The 14,312-nt window shown below is 40.8% G+C and overlaps 1 protein-coding gene across 4 annotated transcripts; it reads left to right on the top strand.

Annotated features, from left to right (window-relative positions):
* Positions 1–643: 643 nt before the first annotated feature.
* On the top strand, positions 644–13,967 carry LOC104908330 (uncharacterized). 4 transcript variants are annotated; one of them, XM_057395159.1, is made up of 5 exons: positions 644–926; positions 1,016–2,745; positions 2,840–3,032; positions 5,986–6,037; positions 11,563–11,693. In XM_057395159.1, the coding sequence occupies exons 2-5, from the start codon at positions 1,130–1,132 to the stop codon at positions 11,568–11,570; spliced, it is 1,869 nt and encodes a 622-aa protein (XP_057251142.1). In that variant the 5' UTR covers positions 644–926; positions 1,016–1,129; the 3' UTR covers positions 11,571–11,693. The 4 variants fall into 4 exon arrangements, 2 of the variants coding, with proteins under 2 accessions (XP_057251142.1, XP_010695725.2); XR_007274212.2 differs by lacking the exons at positions 5,986–6,037; positions 11,563–11,693 and adding exons at positions 13,184–13,503; positions 13,609–13,967 and having other exon boundaries at positions 649–926; XR_792165.4 differs by lacking the exons at positions 5,986–6,037; positions 11,563–11,693 and adding exons at positions 13,184–13,503; positions 13,606–13,967 and having other exon boundaries at positions 649–926.
* Positions 13,968–14,312: the final 345 nt, after the last annotated feature.

Here is a 14,312-nt window from a genome sequence, read left to right as displayed (position 1 = left end):
CGTCTGGGAAGTCGAGTCAGTTCACGAACTCAAGCAAACTGATGGAAGTTAACAAAAGTTGGTTTTGATTATCCTTGTTGCAACTTTTGCAACTAGGGTGCCCAAAGTGCAACTTTTGGTAAAATTTAGTAACCAAGTATGCACTTAGCTCTAATATCACACAAACAGTATCTTGTCATACCTAGTAATTAGCACATAAGTTATTGTGTACATGATCCATTCAAATATTTTTATAGAAAAAAAATATTCCTTTCTACATCAAACTAAAATTTATGTATCAGTACCACACTACCGCCCAAGTAGTACCAGACATCGTTAGTGTCTTAGTTAATACTTAATACTACCTCTATATTTTTTTAGTTGCGTCATTTGTTTTTTTTTACGTTTGTCGAGACGATTTTTTGAACGTTAATATCTCTTATTGAGTATAGGTAAAAATTATAAAAAATTAGTATTTGAAATCCTCGCATTGAGATGAATTAAACAAGACACCACTTACCTATGTTTTTTTTCTTATATAATGACATGAGATTTTTTTTTGAGAGGTTTCATGAGGGGATATAATGACATAAAATAGTTTACAAAAGTTGGTTGATGAATACTGAATAGTGTCACAAAAACAAATATTGCAACTAAAAAAATACCACTTAAAATCTGACCTTCTGTAAAGAAGGGAAAAAAACATACCACAGGCCTCTGCTCTACTGCCTCTCCGGCCATCGCCTTCCGCAACAACTTTATCATTCTTCTGATCGAATATCTTTCGCAATTTACACCCCCAAACATTGCAATTCATTTTTTTTTTCCTGAGATTAGATTTTTCTGTTGATCCCCTTGCTAGATCTGAAATTTTCTATTAATTATCTTCACATCTAAGTGAAATTGCTCGGCAATTGGTCGATTCAATTCTGAGAATTAAAGTTGAGGTAACCTCTGAATGAATGTTTTTTTATCTTACGAATTATGCTATAGCTGAACAATAATTTTGATGTGCTGTATTAATTTGTTGTTGTAGATTAATTTCGAGAATTTGTTCACTTATAGAGTGTAATCAAGCAGCGATTATTTTGTTGAAATGTTGCCATTATGATGTTATGTTGGATGAGAATTTGCCTTAAATTTGTGGGAAATGAGCCGTTCCCCATCATTTTCATTGAAGTCTGAACCGAATTCGAAGGTCGATAATGAGTCGTTACACAGATGGATTGTGGCCTTCTGTGTTATTAGGTTTGATCTTGAGCAAGGTCAGGTGTTAGAAGAATGTTTTCCGCCCGGTTGTTTAACACCGGATGAGGAGCTTGCAACTGCGTTTAGTTCATTTCCGGATTCTGTGTCCCAGAATCATAATCGGTCGAGTATCCATGACTGCATATTCTTCTTTAGGATTCGAAGGCGTGGAGATGCTGGATCAGGAAATGTACCCACTTCTGAGTTTGTTGAGATTGAAAGAAATAGTCCTCAGAAGACTGCTGTAAATGGGCAGGTGTTACAGGTCTCGAGCAATGAAAAAGACGATGAAGGTTCTCGATTCTTGTATGGCTTTGTCTTCAATAGGCAAAGGCATGACGAGAGGCTCAAGCGAGGTGGGGAACAGAAGTCGGTGGTGATCTTGTCTCATAGTCCATTTTCTAGTGTATTTAGGCCGTTGTTACAAATTATGGGTCCATTGTTCTTTGACATAGGAAAAAAAGCTTTTGAGCATATTGCTGCCTACGTGTCAATCTGGCCTCCTCCTGTTTCGGGAAAGCTAATGGAGCTTCCCATTGGTAATGCGACTTTGAAGGTGAACCTGCCTCCTCTTCATTGTTTTCCTTTAGATGGGAGAATGACGTTTGAAGAGTCTGCCACTTTTTTGGTTCCGTCGCTTTCAACAAATCAATCAATTCCGCTGGGACTTTTCCATGAAGCAGACCTCTTTGGAATATTTCGTGGAATTCTTTTGCAGCTTTGGGTTCTGTGGGAGTTAGTACTTGTTGGTGAGCCCATCCTTATCATTGCCCCTACTCCTCCTCAGTGTTGTGAGGCTGTTGCAGGACTTGTGAGTTTAGTTGCTCCACTACTTTGCAGTATTGACTTCAGGCCTTACTTCACCATTCATGATCCAGAATTTGCCCATTTGAACTCCGTTCAAGATGGTGGCACCTTTCCTCCTATGATACTTGGTGTAACAAACCTCTTTTTCCTGAAAGCATTGCGCAATATGCCTCACATTGTGTCTGTTGGAAGTCCTGTTGCTAATACAAGTCGTGCTAACGTTGCTTCTAGGTCCTCTTCTGCTAGGCCAACTGGCCGCTTAGAAGGGTTGGGTGTTCAACAGCTTTCCTTGAGGAGATTTTCTCCATCAAGTTTGTTGAATGCAGTCAAGTTGAGGAGGGAGGGCCCTCTTTGCTTGATGACAGAACACAAAGAAGCTATTTGGACTACTTATGGAGCTACTACCAAGCCAGACACGTCTATCTTGAACAGGCTTGTTGATGCAGGGACATTAGCAAGGGTTGAGGAATCTATGTCAGTTGTCAACAATGAGATTTTACGTCGGCATTTTCTGGAGCTTACAACCAACTTTTTGTCTCCCTTTGGCCCTTATTTTAAGATCAATACACCTTCTGAAGGGTCTTCACCATTTGTTGATCCACCAGTTCTTCCTCCTTTTAATGCGGAGGAGTTTCTTCATACTTTAGCAGCAAGAGGTCCAGGAAAATTTTTATCAAAGAGGATGAGATCAAACTGGCTTGATTTATACAGGTGAGACATGCAAGTGTAGGCTAAATATATGTGTTTACTTGGCCGTTTTAATCAGAACACTTGCTAATGCTGGCTTGATTTGGTTTAACAATAGGCGGTTTCTTAAGGGGCAGAATTTTATGCCATGGTTTACTAGAAGACGTGCAGTTGCTGAACGGGAGCAGCACAGATTATGGAAACAAGCAAGATTGAAGACTGACATCCAACAATTTTTATCAAAAATGTCTGAATTAGAAGTCGTGGACTCCTTCAATGCTATTGAAAGGCATCTTCTTGGGGAGTTGCAGGTGACTTAAGACATACTTATATTTATTTCTATATTTTTATAAACAATAGCAACCTGTGAATTTGAAAGCCTTTTCAATTTTTTATGTTTAGAGCTTGAGGTCATTTGTGCCTTGGTACTCAAGAGAATGTTCTCTGTGAAATTTTTGTAGTTTGAACAACACTACTTGAAAAGATTAGAAGTTTTACATTTGTATCCTCTCAACAATAATATTTGACTTGGATTCATTAGGAGTTATATTTAACTATTTAAAATATAAAAACGAGTTTGACTTTTCCTTTTTTCGAAGTTGAATGGTTTTGTGGATGTTTACATAGATACAATGTTCATACTTGACCTTCAAAATGGGAATTTGGATGGATGTCGAGTAAGTATGATATCATTCACGACAAGCTAGTCACTATAAGGCAAAAGTAAAACACTAAGTTGCTTGATAATCTGACATTGCGGAATTTAGGGAGGAGTTTTGATAGAATAGTAACAAATATTGATTTAAGTAGAGGCCATAACACGGATACAATTGTCACATAAGATGATCAGAAATTTAGAGTTGATGTATGAAAGCGCTAATGACGGGCATAAGAATAATAAATTAGCTACAAATGTTTACTCAGGGTGTGTTCTCTTTACCTTATAAAATAAGTTTGAAGAGAAAATAGTTCAGATATGTTCCAAGAAGCTACAAAATTAAGTTCCACTAAGTTTCACAGAGAAGTTCATATTTGTTCAGAGAAGTTGGTTCAGCACAAATTTGGTGAAGAGAGCACCCTTAGTATGACGAACCCAGCAGGCAGCAGCCCATCTCTTAAAGCAGATCTTTTGGGATGAATTGCCATTCTTTGGGAGTCTTTCTTTAACCTTCATTTTCATTAAATATCGTACTGCAGCCACAGTTTTCTTTTTGAAGCTTTGCTTCTATGTAATTGACCCTTGTGGGTGTCCAGTATAAGACAGTCTTGATCAACCACTTAGCAGATGAATTTGTACAGCTACAAATCTCATCTTCCGCATCAACATACACATTGTTGTTTCATTAGAACTGTACTGCTGACAATTTTGGCTAATCTCAGTTTGGAGCTGTAAACAGAAATTATTAGGATCCCTTCTTTCCTTCTTTTCTTCCCAGCCTTTAGCTTTTAGTAATTTTCTTAAGGGAGTATCTATTGTCCAGCTGCAAAGCTTTGAAATAGACACTCTGCTATCTCCCTAGAAAATATCTTATGTCCTGAGATGATTACCCCTGGATTATGCATCGCTCAGGGTTCCATGCTTTGAACATCTAACATTAGAGTATTTCCACATGTTAGAGTTGTCTTATAAATTTTTACTGATGTGGACAAGGAATTCTACCGGGTGTCAACACTGGGATCTAGTTATTGATGAGGAGATATTTATTTAGGCATTACAATCATCTATCTGGCAGCTTTTTGTATGGAATATGTGATTTTTGATAGTCTTGAATACTTGATTAGGTCTTATTTCTATTCAGCATGGAGACTGTCTTAAACAGATTGCATGAGGAGAGGTTATGAGATTAGCATGGAAAGGGATTACTCTCTAGTTCAAGGGGTCCCCTATGTTCTTTTTTTTAAGATTAAAGGGATCTCATGAGAGAAGGTCATATGACTTTTCATTCCCTTTTTACTTACTGATTTTGAGCTTCTATGAGATTGGAATGGCTAAGAGGAGTCTTTGTTATTGTTTTCTTTGTCACCACTGTCCCCAGGTGGGATCATCTGTTAATGTAAGAAAATAGTGCTTCTTGAGCTGCTGTTGGCCCAATAGCAGTTGGGTTTGTCTAGGCCTATGAAGGAAAGGGTTTTGGCATAATGGTGAAGAACAGAGGGATTAGAGTTTTACTTCTTTCTATACATGCTTATGGCTCTTCTAGAGATTGGTTTTCTAGCCTAGGATATTGAGGTTAGAAGTCAGATATCCTCTTTTACTTTATTCAGGCTCACATTGTTGTCTTAATCAGGATCCTATATAATGATCTTATGTTTTAATGTGTCGCATCCCGGACTTGCCAATAGCACTATATTCCATTTATGTGATGTGGAGAGGTATAGGAATATCAATATCTTTCTATGAGGATTATAGATTTTGTTTTTACGTGAATGGTTTGAACTTTGAAGTGCCACAAAGCTAGGCGTGTTATCCATCTTTTGTTTCTATAAAGCTTTGCATCGAATTTTTTTGGATGCCTGTCCAATCATCCAATATGGCTTCTTTTTTTGGGATGTTCCTTTTTTGGCTTTAGCACTAGTTCTTCCTTCTATAACTTTGTGGTGGCATGTGTGTAGAGAGACTCATGGAGTTGAAGACTTTTTTTATGTCTACCTCGTGTTAGAATTGGCACTACATCAGTATGATTGCATTTATTAATGAAGAGGGGAAACTCCAAATAAATTCTTAAGAGATAGTAGGGTTCCCATTCTGTCAGTTACTAGGGCTAAATTGGGTTGGATTAAACTGATTAAGTCCCACTAGTGGGCATGATTCTTAATACGGTTGTCAAACATATGTTTCGAATACAAGTTGAGTTTGCCTAATCCGCCAAAGATAAATACCTGTATGTTTTTTCTTCTTAGTTCTAGTCAGTACTCAAAACTATGGAAATTACAAGGAGGTGTTTTTTACTCTGAAGTCGGAGAAGATACAAATAGACTAGTTTCTGAGCTATGCCATAGTGTTAATGCATGAGACGGTTTGATTGTGTCCTGAATACTCTTGCTAACTACAAAAATCTGGAAGGCAAATGCTTCTCCTAAATTATGTTTCTATTTAGGGCAGCCGTCAAATAGAACCAAGGATGTTTTCAAGAGAGGGAAGTTTTCTCGAGGACTGTCGCAGTTTATGTGATAGGCAGGAAGAGTCTGTTAACCATCTTTTTCTCCTCTCCTTGGGTTCCATCTCCTTGACACTCATTGTCAGCCTTGTATTGCATGCTTTAGGTACAACCTTCTTATGCCGAAGATGTTCTTGTCGATTGGAGGAGGATCAAGATGCTAAGACCCAAAAATGAAACAAACAAGCAAGTAAAAGCAACAACAAAAATGGCACCAAGGATAGATTGTATTAAGGAAATTCTCAGATACAATCCTTGCATTCGAGAGGCAAGGTCTCTCCCATGACTACTCTTTCTATTACTTAATTTCCGGATCCCCAGGCTGTTGAGCTAAGCTCCTATTTATATACACAGCAGTACTAAATATCTCAGCTTAGCCACCTCATCATTCCTCTAACAGATATCAGCCACCTCATCATTTCTCTAACAAATTCTGTTAGCCTAAGTGTCAGGGGAATAATTCTCTTTACCACTCCTTGCTTGCCAACTGTCTTGTGGTAGGAATTAATATCTGAGACCTGAGGTAATTTCTTGCGCCTTCTAGAATAAGTGTGCACAATAGGAGGGATAATTCTGCTGGTAGGGGACTTAGCAATACTCCCCTCCCAATTGAGCACCTTGTCCTCAAGGTGAAAGTCAGGAAAACGAGCATTGAAGAGAGCAGCATCTTCCCATGTGGCTTCAAAGGCAGGCAGATTGAGCCATTTAATGAGAACTTCAGTAACTTCGGCTGGCTTCTGAGGATGAGACCTGATGTTCAAGAGTGACTCAGGTTGGGCATCAAGAACTAAATCAGTAGTGAGCTGTGGAGGAAGAGTAGGAGAACTCTGCAGGCTGCCCACAGCCTTTTTAAGCTGGGATATGTGAAAGACAGGGTGAAGTTTGGCACCAAGAGGAAGTTGTAATTGGTATGCTACTTGACCAATTTGTTTGAGCACGGGAAAAGGCCCATAAAACCTGGGAGCCAACTTTTCATTACGCTTCTTGGCTAGAGATTGTTGCCTATAAGGCTGAATCTTGAGGTAAACCATCTCACCAGGTTCAAATTGGACTGCCCTGCGATGTTTGTCTTCCTGAATTCTCATACTATTCTGAGCCTCAAGGAGATGAAACTTGAGCTCATCCAATGTAGCATCTCTGTCAAGCAGTTGTTCCTCTAAGGAAAAAATAGCTGTGCTCCCTTTTTCAAACCGAAACAAAGGGGGGGGATCTCTGCCATAGACTATCTTGAATGGGGTGAAATGAGAAGACGAATGAGTAGAGGTGTTATACCAATACTCTGCCCACGAAATCCACTGAGCCCACGCCTTAGGCCTACCATTGCAAAAGCACCGGAGATAAGCTTCAAGAGACTTGTTGACCACTTCAGTCTGACCATCGGATTGAGGATGGTAGGCCGTACTCCTATGCAAAAGAGTCCCTTGGAGCTTGAACAACTCTTTCCAGAATAAGCTCATAAATACCTTGTCTCTATCCGAGACTATTGTGGAAGGAAACCCATGAAGCTTGACAATTTCTTTAATGAATACCGCAGCAACAGTAGGTGCAGTGAATGGGTGCTTGAGAGTGATGAAATGGGCATACTTAGACAACCTATCAACCACCACAAGTATAGTATCCCATCCTTGAGACTTAGGTAAGCCTTCCACGAAATCCATGGAGATATCTTCCCAAATAGCGAGTGGAATGGGTAGGGGTTGGAGTAACCCGGCTGGGCTAAGGGTCGAAGTTTTGAATTGTTGGCAGATTTGACAATTCTGCACAAAAGTGGTGACGTCCTTCTTCATGCCCTTCCAATACCATTCCCCTGCCAACCTCTTGTATGTTTTAAAAATCCCCGAATGCCCTCCCATTGGAGAAGAATGATACTCCTCGAGAAGAGTAGTTGTCAACGGCACATTCTTCGGAATTACCAGACGCCCGTTGTATTTTAGCAACCCATGTTCCACTGTAAAGCCTTGCAAAGGAGTTCTGCCAGCAGTTACTTCGGCCATTAAATGCTGCAGATCAGCATCCTGTCTTATAGCTTGTGCTATCAACTCTTGGTGAGGAGAGTGAGAAGAAGTGAGCAAATTATATTCGGCCTCAGGAGGGTGTTTCCGGGACAGAGCATCTGCCACTTTATTGTGGCCACCCGGTTTGTATTTGATTTCAAAATCAAATCCCAAGAGTTTCCCAACCCATTTTTGGTATGCCGGACCAATCTCCCTCTGGTTCAATAAGTGGCGCAAACTTTGCTGATCAGAATGTATCACAAAGTGTCTCCCCAATAAAAAATGCTTCCATTTTTGTACCGCCATGACCACTGCCATTAGTTCTTTCTCATATATCGATTTAGCCCGTGCTCTTTCCCCAAGCGTTTTACTAAAGTAGGCAATCGGGTGACCTTGTTGGAGCAGCACTGCCCCCAATCCATAGCCGGAAGCATCGGCCTCAATGACAAACGGTAGGCTGAAGTTTGGCATTTGCAAAACCGGAGCTTCTGTGAGAGCTCTCTTCAATGTCTCACAAGCTTGAGTGGCGGCAGGAGACCACCCAAATGAATCTTTCTTTAACTGATTGGTAAGCGGATGAGCAATAGAAGCATACCCTTTTACAAAACGCCTATAATATCCGGTTAGGCCCAAAAACCCACGTAACTCTCTTAGAGTAGAAGGGATGCTCCAATCCATCATGGCTTGGACCTTTGAGGGATCCATGGCCACTCCTTTGCTTGATATGATATGCCCCAAGTAGGCTACTTCCTCCTTACCAAATTCACATTTCTTCAAATTGGCAAAGAGATGATTGGTAGCAATACCCAAGACCACATTCAAGTGATGCATATGTTGTTCCAAGCTTGTGCTATACACTAAGATGTCATCAAAAAAGACCAAAACAAACTTCCGCAAATAGGGTTTAAAAACTTCATTCATCAAAGCTTGAAAAGTTGCCGGGGCGTTAGTAAGCCCAAATGGCATCACAAGAAATTCATAATGACCTTCGTGAGTTCTAAAAGCGGTTTTATGGACATCAATAGGTTTCATTTTGATTTGGTGATAACCCGATTTTAAGTCAAGCTTTGAAAACACATGCTCCATGCAATTCATCAAGTAGTTCATCAATAATAGGGATGGGGTACTTATCGGGTACCGTCACATTGTTGAGAGCTCTATAGTCCACACAAAATCGCCATGAACCATCTTTTTTTTTAACCAAGAGGACCGGACTAGAGAAGGCACTATGTGATTGTTGAATAATACCAGCAGCTAACATGTCATGTATGAGTTGCTCTATCTCATCCTTTTGGGATTGTGGGTACCTATAGGGCCTTACACTAACTGGGTTCGTTCCATGTTTTAAATTAATAGCATGTACATGACCTCTATCAGGGGGAAGGCCCAAAGGCATGTTGAATACCTGCTGGTAACTCGACAGAAGTGGTTGCAAGCAGCTGGGAACTTCAGGTAACTCCCTGGTAACACCTCTTTGAGGCCATTTGGTTAAGATCCACCAAAAAACCACCGCCCTCCTTCCGTAAAGTCCGGTACATGGCCTTCAAGGATACTTCTGTTCTGCTTAACGCCGGATTACCACGCAAAGTCACCGTCTCATTGCCTTCTTTGTATTGGAGTGTTTGTGTTTTCCAATTCGTCACCATGGTGCCCAATTTTTCTAGCCACTGTACCCCCAAAATTAAATCTGAATTCCCCAAAGTTAACATCTGAATTCCCCAAAGTTAACGGTAAATAATCCTCCATAACACATACCCCCTGAAGATGCAACGGAACAGCCTTGCATTCTCCCTGACCATGCGCTTCTGCCCCCGTACCCAGCGATACTCCAAAAGGCCGAGATGACGAAATGGGTATTTGTAACCTCCTCACTGTATCAAGTGATATGAAATTGTGCGTGGCCCCTGGGTCCACCATTACTATTACCTTCTGCCCGTAAATCGTGCCTTCCATTTTCAACGTCTTTGGGCTAGAAATACCCATCACAGAATTTAAGGAGATTTCCGGTGAGTGGATCTCCAGTTGGGAATCATCCGGATGGGCTGACTGAATGTTCTCCATGAGTGACCATACTCTTCTTCTTCTTCTTCGTGCCCCAACAGAATACTCAGCTCCTTTTTCTTACAGCGGTGACCGATTGCCCATTTTTCGTCACAACGAAAACAGAGACCATGCTCCCTTTTGTATTGCAGCTCTTTCTCACTGAGCCTTCTTATCTCTCCAAAATTTGGCAATGGGTAAGGTTGTTTTGAGTTTATTAGGTGAGTTAATGGAGGTGCTGGAGTGATGAGAAGGTGCTGGAAACTGGTTATAAGGGGTATTATGAGTTTGGGTGGGATAATTAAAAGAGTAGGTGGGCTTAGCAGAGAAGGTTGGTTTAGGAATATAGGAATTTGGGTTGTGGGCTGAATATGAGCTGGCCTTGGATTCCCATTTCTTTTTGGGCCGATGGTTTAATTTTTCCTCCACTTGGACTGCCAGCTCCATTGCATGGTCCAATGAACTGGGCCCCATAATTCTGACCTCATTTTTTATCTCCTCCTTCAACTTACTCACAAACTGGGCTTGAGCTATGGACTCTGGTATCCCTTCCAAAGGTGCCAGCAACTCTATGAACTTGCGCCGGTACTCGACCACCCCCTCCTTGCTCGTGGCTGAGCCACTGCTCTTGTAAGGATCCCAGCGCTGTTTCACGAAACCGCCGGAGTAACATCCACCTCATCTCCGACCACCGGTGGATGGGCCTCCTTCGATTCTCCCATTGATACCACAACAGCGCTTCCCCATCTAAGGAAACGACGGCAGCTTCCACCTTCTCGTCTTCTGTCAGGCGGTAGAACTGAAAGAATCTTTCAGCCCTAAGAATCCATCCGTCGGGGTTATTGCCGGAAAACACCGGTAGGTCTAATTTTTTTGCACGCCAACTACCACCCCCACGAAAACCACCACCGAAACCTTCTCCTTCTCCATCGTCGTTTTCCCTCCGTTCGTCTCTCCGTTCATCTCCTCTCTCCTGAATCTTCGCTACCTCCTCCCGGAGCTGTTGAGTAGCCTTTTCCAGACTAACGGCTATCTGGGTGGCCAAAGTTTCTTGCAGTGTCTCTACTGCCTTACCCACCGCCGAGGCTACCTCCCCTGATAAGGATGCACGTAGGTCTGCGATCCCTTGTTCAAGCTGATCTAAGCGTTGTGTATTCGAAGGAACTACCATGGCCGCCGGCAGGACCTACTGCTCTGATACCACAATTGCTAAGACCCAAAAATGAAACAAACAAGCAAGTAAAAGCAACAACAAAAATGGCACCAAGGATAGATTGTATTAAGGAAATTCTCAGATACAATCCTTGCATTCGAGAGGCAAGGTCTCTCCCATGACTACTCTTTCTATTACTTAATTTCCGGATCCCCAGGCTGTTGAGCTAAGCTCCTATTTATATACACAGCAGTACTAAATATCTCAGCTTAGCCACCTCATCATTCCTCTAACAGATATCAGCCACCTCATCATTTCTCTAACAAATTCTGTTAGCCTAAGTGTCAGGGGAATAATTCTCTTCTACCACTCCTTGCTTGCCAACTGTCTTGTGGTAGGAATTAATATCTGAGACCTGAGGTAATTTCTTGCGCCTTCTAGAATAAGTGTGCACAATAGGAGGGATAATTCTGCTGGTAGGGGACTTAGCACAAGAAAGGTTGACTTGCTAGTGTGTGCAAGATGGTTCCCAGGAAATCTTGGTGGTGTAACTAAAGAAAGAACTGAATGATTTTATTAAGGGAAGAGCTTGCATATAGTTGGACTAATTGTACGGTTTAGAGTACATTTTTATTTCTCTTCTTCTTTTAAAGTTTATTTTGCTGATAAATTGCTACGTGAAAGCTTGAGGAAATGAATATATTTTGCTGGTGACCCTCCGTTTATATATGGGTGACATCCCTTGGGCGTCTTTTGTATACGAGTAATAGCATCGCTTCACTCAAATTTTCAAGCTGACTCTATTCACCCTTTCCTAGATGACATGTAACTCCGGGGCCATGTTTTTTTTGTTGAGGGTTTTTATATGTTGTTAGCTAGGAGTGAAACACCAATAGAAGTAGAGGAGAAAAAGAAGGGGGGGGGGGGATGAGGTGAAGAAGCCAAAATAGCCTGTGTTTTCTGGATGGGCTGCGTCGCTGTGGGAAGATGAAGCTAGGCTGGAGGGGAAGATGATGGATGCAGAGGACCAACTGGATGGATGATATTTTGTGATGACCACAGTTTATGGTGATGATGACGATAGTTTATCGGGATCATGGTTTTGATGACGACATTTTTTGGTTGCATTCAAGTGCGTGATGGCCTTCTTGAGTGCGTCTAGTCTCTGCAAATAGGTTGTCTCATCCAAGGGAGAAACATCCAACAGATATGTCATATGTTTGGAAATATGGTTGATACGGACATACGGTGAGCTAGCAGCGGGTGTTAGATAAATACAGCAAGTTGATTGAGGGACATCATTTACATATATCTTTATTTATTTTCTGTCTCTTCAGTAGAAGTATGTTGATGTCGGATAGACATTACTAATTTTTAGAATGCAGCGCCAAAATCTGTTTTCCTAAATTTGTCATTTATGAGCATTCAGATTACAAATACGGTTAGCATTTTGTAATGTGATGGAAGGAAAGTATATTCAAGAATTATGCTTGATGTTCCTGAATCTCCCATGGTGTTTGGCCTAAAGTATTTTGTTGAAGCTGTAGTTGCTTTTGGGAGTCTTTTCCCTGTACTAGGTTGAACAAGGTTTCTTCTAGGGGGGAGCTTAAGTGGAGGCCAAATGGTGTGGCATTAATCAACCGTGTCAGCTTAGCCAATGATACTTCCTCTTCAAAAATATTGCAACACTTCCCGTTTTAGAAAGTTCCAAAATAATTAAGTTTACCCTCCAAGCTTTCAAAAAAGGGAAGTGTTGCAATACTTTTGAAGTGGAAGTATCATTGGCTAAGCTGACACGGTTGATTAATGCCACACCATTTGGCCTCCAAGCTTTCAAAAACATTGTTCCATCATTCATGCATCTTATACTCCAAAATAATGGAAGTGGGAATCTGGGGAAAGAAGTATTTTGTTGTGGAAGTGGGAATTCTTATAGAAGTTTCTGTTCCGTCCAGTTATCATGTGATCAGTAGTCCTGGCATGTGAAACCTAATGAATTTGCATTTTGTTTTATCCACTACAGCTTTCCATATCATTTAAACTGTCATTTTCCATTGCTCTGATAAATTCGATTATCAGAAGTCTGTTAACTTTTTCAGTACAAATCTTAAATTCAGCTGCAGAATTCTGGAGCAAGTGAACAAGACTCTATGAAAAGTTGCAAGAAACTGCAGGGAGACCTACAGGCAGTGTTTAATGTTCTGCCAGAGGACATGCAACAGTTGCTGCTGATGAATCCTGAGCGAGCAGCTCTAGTACAAGGGGCTTAGGAAAGATTTTCTTCATGCATTTAAGATGTTTGGTTGACCAGAATGGGCCGTGCAATCATTTGAGTTATGTTGAGAAAGATCCTCTTACTGCAGATAAATGTGCCATTTGCTTATGACTGATTCGTCTGTCACTGAACTAGTGAACTTATTCGTGGCTGGTCTTCAAGGTGAGGCTTCATAGCCACTTCTAGATAGGTTTCTCTGTAAATCCTCAACTGATTCTGTACTGATCTTTGTTGCTTCTCCACCTTTCCCTGTACTTCGACTAGAAGGATCGGTGCTGGGTTGGCAAATAAGGGCTCAGAAGGAAGAACTTACCACACTCCCAAATAGTTGCAAGATTTGTGACCATTTTCTTTTCAGATATAAGGAACAACACCTAATGCTTGTAATAATCACTTTGTTATAGTATGTCTCGTTCTTATTTTATTGCCCACTCCGGGTCTTTTACTGTCCACATTATGATCGTGAATTGTGCAGGGCCAGAATTCTGGAGATAACGTCTGGGGGATGTATCCATTGTAATATTGAATTGTTTATGCAAGTGCATGTCAGAAGAATACTGATTAGCTCGAGTAGGTATCATCTCATTTTGTTTTTGCTAGTTATCCATTGAATTGAATTTATGTTACCTTTATTTAGTTGTCACTTTTTATGTACATTTCTAAAATATCGACTTTATGATAAGTCAATATGTTGCTACTAAACAAAACAGAGGAAAAGAACCTAGCATAATGCCGCTTTTTTTGTGGCGCACTGGCACAGCTTTAAACTTTATTTCCGCAAGTTGTACAATTTCGTATTTTCCCAGCTCTAACTATTGAGTTACCACCTAAGACTCATAAATCGATTCAAGTGTCATTTCTGTTTCCTTTTTCTGTTCAGGACACAATTTTGGTCAATTTCACTCTAATTTACATGGCTGTCTGCCTTAACTATATTTCATCTTAATTATGCATTGAGAGAATACATGCAA

This window comes from Beta vulgaris, chromosome 5 (assembly GCF_026745355.1).
Source record: "Beta vulgaris subsp. vulgaris cultivar EL10 chromosome 5, EL10.2, whole genome shotgun sequence".
Taxonomy (NCBI): Eukaryota; Viridiplantae; Streptophyta; class Magnoliopsida; order Caryophyllales; family Amaranthaceae; genus Beta; species Beta vulgaris.
The sequence above is the reverse complement of the archived record's forward strand: the minus strand, read 5'-3'. Positions and strand labels throughout refer to the sequence as shown.

Excerpts from the sequence above, each read along its gene's own strand:
- LOC104908330 (XM_010697423.4), top strand. The coding sequence starts at position 1,130 with ATGAGCCGTTCCCCATCATTTTCATTGAAGTCTGAACCGAATTCGAAG. Across the intron at positions 2,746-2,839 it reads AACTGGCTTGATTTATACAG|GCGGTTTCTTAAGGGGCAGA; the intron begins GTGAGACATGCA and ends GTTTAACAATAG. Across the intron at positions 3,033-13,183 it reads ATCTTCTTGGGGAGTTGCAG|CTGCAGAATTCTGGAGCAAG; the intron begins GTGACTTAAGAC and ends TCTTAAATTCAG.